Consider the following 3,246-nt stretch of genomic DNA (forward strand, 5'->3'; position numbering starts at 1 on the left):
CCCAGCTGTTTTATTGCCTTTGTTCATAACGAGGAACTTTGCTCCCACTCCCCACTCTGCTGCTGCTGACTTGGAAACCATTTTTCTATTCTTTCTCCTTGTTGTTTACTAGAATATGGGCGATGCATACTCACATACTTACATGTGGGTTTGGTGCTGGTGGTCACGAGTTTGATGAAATTTGAGGTATTTGGGAAAGGTCCCTTTTGCATTTTCTTTCTTGGGAGGTATAATGGCTGAAGATATATGTCTCTTCACCAAGGTCAGTTCTTTTTACCCTCTATTTTTGCCTTTAATTTTGTGGGCTTAGGAGTAGTGTTGTTTCTGAATACAGGATTTCAGCTTTTCTGGTTCTAGATTTTGTGTGTTTTGCTTATGGGAGTTGGGTACACATTTGAAAATTTTGAAATCTTTAGTGGGTTGGGATGATTTTGTAGGTTTTTTGGTGTTTTTTCTTTTCCAAAGGTTGGAACACAGGGTATTGCCTGGAGGATGGAAGCTGAAATTTCATGGTGTTTTTGGCTAAATAGAGTGATCTTTACATTAAACAAGTTTTTGTTAAACTCTGCTTGTTAACATGGTTGTGGAATCCCCTTGTTGCTGCATGTGATACTTTCCTGTTGTCTTTCAAGCAATAGACAGCTGAGTCGGGAGCCTTGAAAGAGGCTTCCAGCGAGGGCGACCGGGAATGCACAGCAGGCCTGCTCCTTGGAACCAGGTGGGTATTGAAGGCGTAGCTGCCTACTTGCCCCCTGGGACCAGTAAGGCAGTGTACTTCCAATTTATTCATTGTAATCTACATCCTCGCTCTGTTTCGGAATAGCATACTGAGCGAATGGAGTTCACTAGCGTTCACTTTGTTCCCTCACTTCATAGCAGTCAGGTCGATACACTGTGCCAGAAAAAGAGAGGAGCAAAAATGAGAATCTGTTACTGTGTTTGAATTTCTATGTAATTGGTTTACTATTTCTTTGAGATTTTTTTTTTTCTGCATTTTGAGAGACAAATTGTTACTGCTACAGAAATCATACCAAAGTTTCTTGCTATATTTATTTCTTTCTTGTCATACTGACATAGGTTTCATGTGAGTTCAGGAAGGCCTTATCATAAAACCACCTAAGAAATCTCCAGCTTCTCTGAGGATATTAGTCTTGGTATTTGCCATGGTCTGTGGTGTTTATATCTTCTCATTCTGTTTAAAGCAAACTAATGTTCACACAAGTTCCAAATTCCTAAATCTTAAAGTTAATTGGAGGCATTGCCATGGTCACAGTATTGATAGATCTCAAACTCCCTACTTGCACTATCCCAAACCCACCACCTTTAGCAGGTAAATTATTATACCTTTGTCTGAAACAAAAGTTTCGTTCTCATTAAGATTTGGTGAGAGACAATCACTATATTATGTTTTTCTTGCTTTTTTGGGCATGAAGGGCTGAATGTGCATGTAATCCTGTGCGGCCTTTTGCCATTCTGTCCATGCAAAGATCTGGAAGTGGATGGTTTGAGACTCTCTTGAACAACCATACTAATGTTAGCTCCAATGGAGAAATATTTTCCGTGAAAGAGAGGAGAAATAACGTTTCCTCAATCTTGTCAACTCTGGATAGAGTTTACAATTTGGACTGGGTTTCTAGTGCTTCCAAGAATCAATGCTCATCTGCAGTCGGCTTCAAGTGGATGCTGAATCAGGTAAACTACTGTAACATATTCAACCAGAACTTATTTCCTGAGTATTTCATGTCGTCTTGGGGGCTTGAGAGTGGTTGCCATCTTGTTAAGATTGCTAACCTCTAGCATGATCGTTAATCCAGGGATTGATGGAGTACCATAAAGAAATTGTTGAGTACTTCAATGATAGAGGTGTTTCAGTAATATTTCTCTTCCGAAGAAATCTGCTGCGTCGAATGGTTTCAGTGCTTGCTAATTCTTATGATCGATATGCTAAACTCCTGAATGGAATGCACAAGTCCCATGTTCACTCACATGAAGAGGTACTATTTTGCATGTTATCGAACTGTGCTACACCAACTTTAGATACATATAAGATCTGATGTTTACCTGCTTGGTTTAGGCTGATAAGCTTTCTAGCTATAAACCCATAATCAATTCAACATCACTGGTAATGGATTTAAAGCAAATGGAGAAGATGGTCTTGGAGGCATTGGAGCATTTCAGCAGCACTAGGCACATCATTCTCTACTATGAAGATCTCATCAAAAATCGAACTGTAAGTTTGTTGTCACCTTATTAGGAAATCTCAGTTCTGTCAACTTTACTAATTACGAGTTTCACATCATTTTTCTTTGTCGTCCTTTTCGCTTACCCGACCTAACGTTCATTTGATGGTCCCACGTCATCTTCCTCATCGCATCTCTTATCCATTCCAGAAACTGGTAGACGTGCAAGAGTTTCTAGGGCTGCCGTTAATGGAGTTAAAAAGCCGACAGATCAAGATACACAAAGGATTGTTGTTGGACCACATTAAGAATTGGGACGACGTTACCAAAGCTCTCAGAGGAACAGCTTATGAGAGTTTCCTCCACACTGACTACGCTAGTTAGAGGCCATTGATGGTTGCAGATGCGGACCAACTTACTCTTTCTGGAAGCTTTTGATCATCCACTAGATCAATCAAACATTGATCTCGACCATCTTCCCTTCCCTAGCCAAACTTCATTCAAGGCCCTGCATCTCTTGTAGTCTTCTTCTTCAACTTTCTAGTTTTGGTCTTTCTGAGCATACAAGAAACTGTATAGCCCGCTGTAACTTATGTGTAGACATTGCCAATCTGGAAGCAGTTTTTGGCCCATTTATGATTTACACTCTCCTGATGATTTCCGCACATATTCTCTCTTTTTCTAAGAAAATAAATCAATAAAAAAGATCAATTACATAATGATAAAATCATGTGCTATTTGATTAATCCAAATAATTTTGAGTCTGATTGCATTATGTTTCCCAGCAACATATCAGAGAATCCATCATGTTATCGCTCTGATTGATTCAGTTGAAAAGGGGTGATTTTTAAGAAGATGGACAATTAATATACTCAAATGGGCAGGAGTAAGACCTTTAATTTCCAATGGTCTGTGAGGATAAAGCATTTTTACACTCGCAAATATTCCCCCCAACACAACTGAACTATGTACCTGCAGTTATAGGCATAACATATGCTTGGTCAGTAACAGTGCCTAAAATGGCGTATTTTCCTACAACACTAGGAGCAGACGAAATGAAGTTCCT

At 39.5% G+C, this 3,246-nt stretch overlaps 1 protein-coding gene across 2 annotated transcripts; it reads left to right on the plus strand.

Annotated features, from left to right (window-relative positions):
• Positions 12-2,845, plus strand: LOC105177658 (nodulation protein H). Of its 2 annotated transcripts, none has more exons than XM_020698957.1 (6): positions 12-262; positions 1,078-1,330; positions 1,434-1,692; positions 1,815-1,994; positions 2,075-2,230; positions 2,391-2,845. In XM_020698957.1, exons 2-6 carry the CDS (start codon positions 1,164-1,166, stop codon positions 2,562-2,564), a joined length of 936 nt encoding a protein of 311 aa, XP_020554616.1. In that variant the 5' UTR covers positions 12-262; positions 1,078-1,163; the 3' UTR covers positions 2,565-2,845. The 2 variants fall into 2 exon arrangements, with proteins under 2 accessions (XP_020554616.1, XP_011099182.1); XM_011100880.2 differs by having other exon boundaries at positions 1,095-1,330.

Source organism: Sesamum indicum, linkage group LG15 (assembly GCF_000512975.1).
Source record: "Sesamum indicum cultivar Zhongzhi No. 13 linkage group LG15, S_indicum_v1.0, whole genome shotgun sequence".
In the NCBI taxonomy this organism is placed as follows: domain Eukaryota; kingdom Viridiplantae; phylum Streptophyta; class Magnoliopsida; order Lamiales; family Pedaliaceae; genus Sesamum; species Sesamum indicum.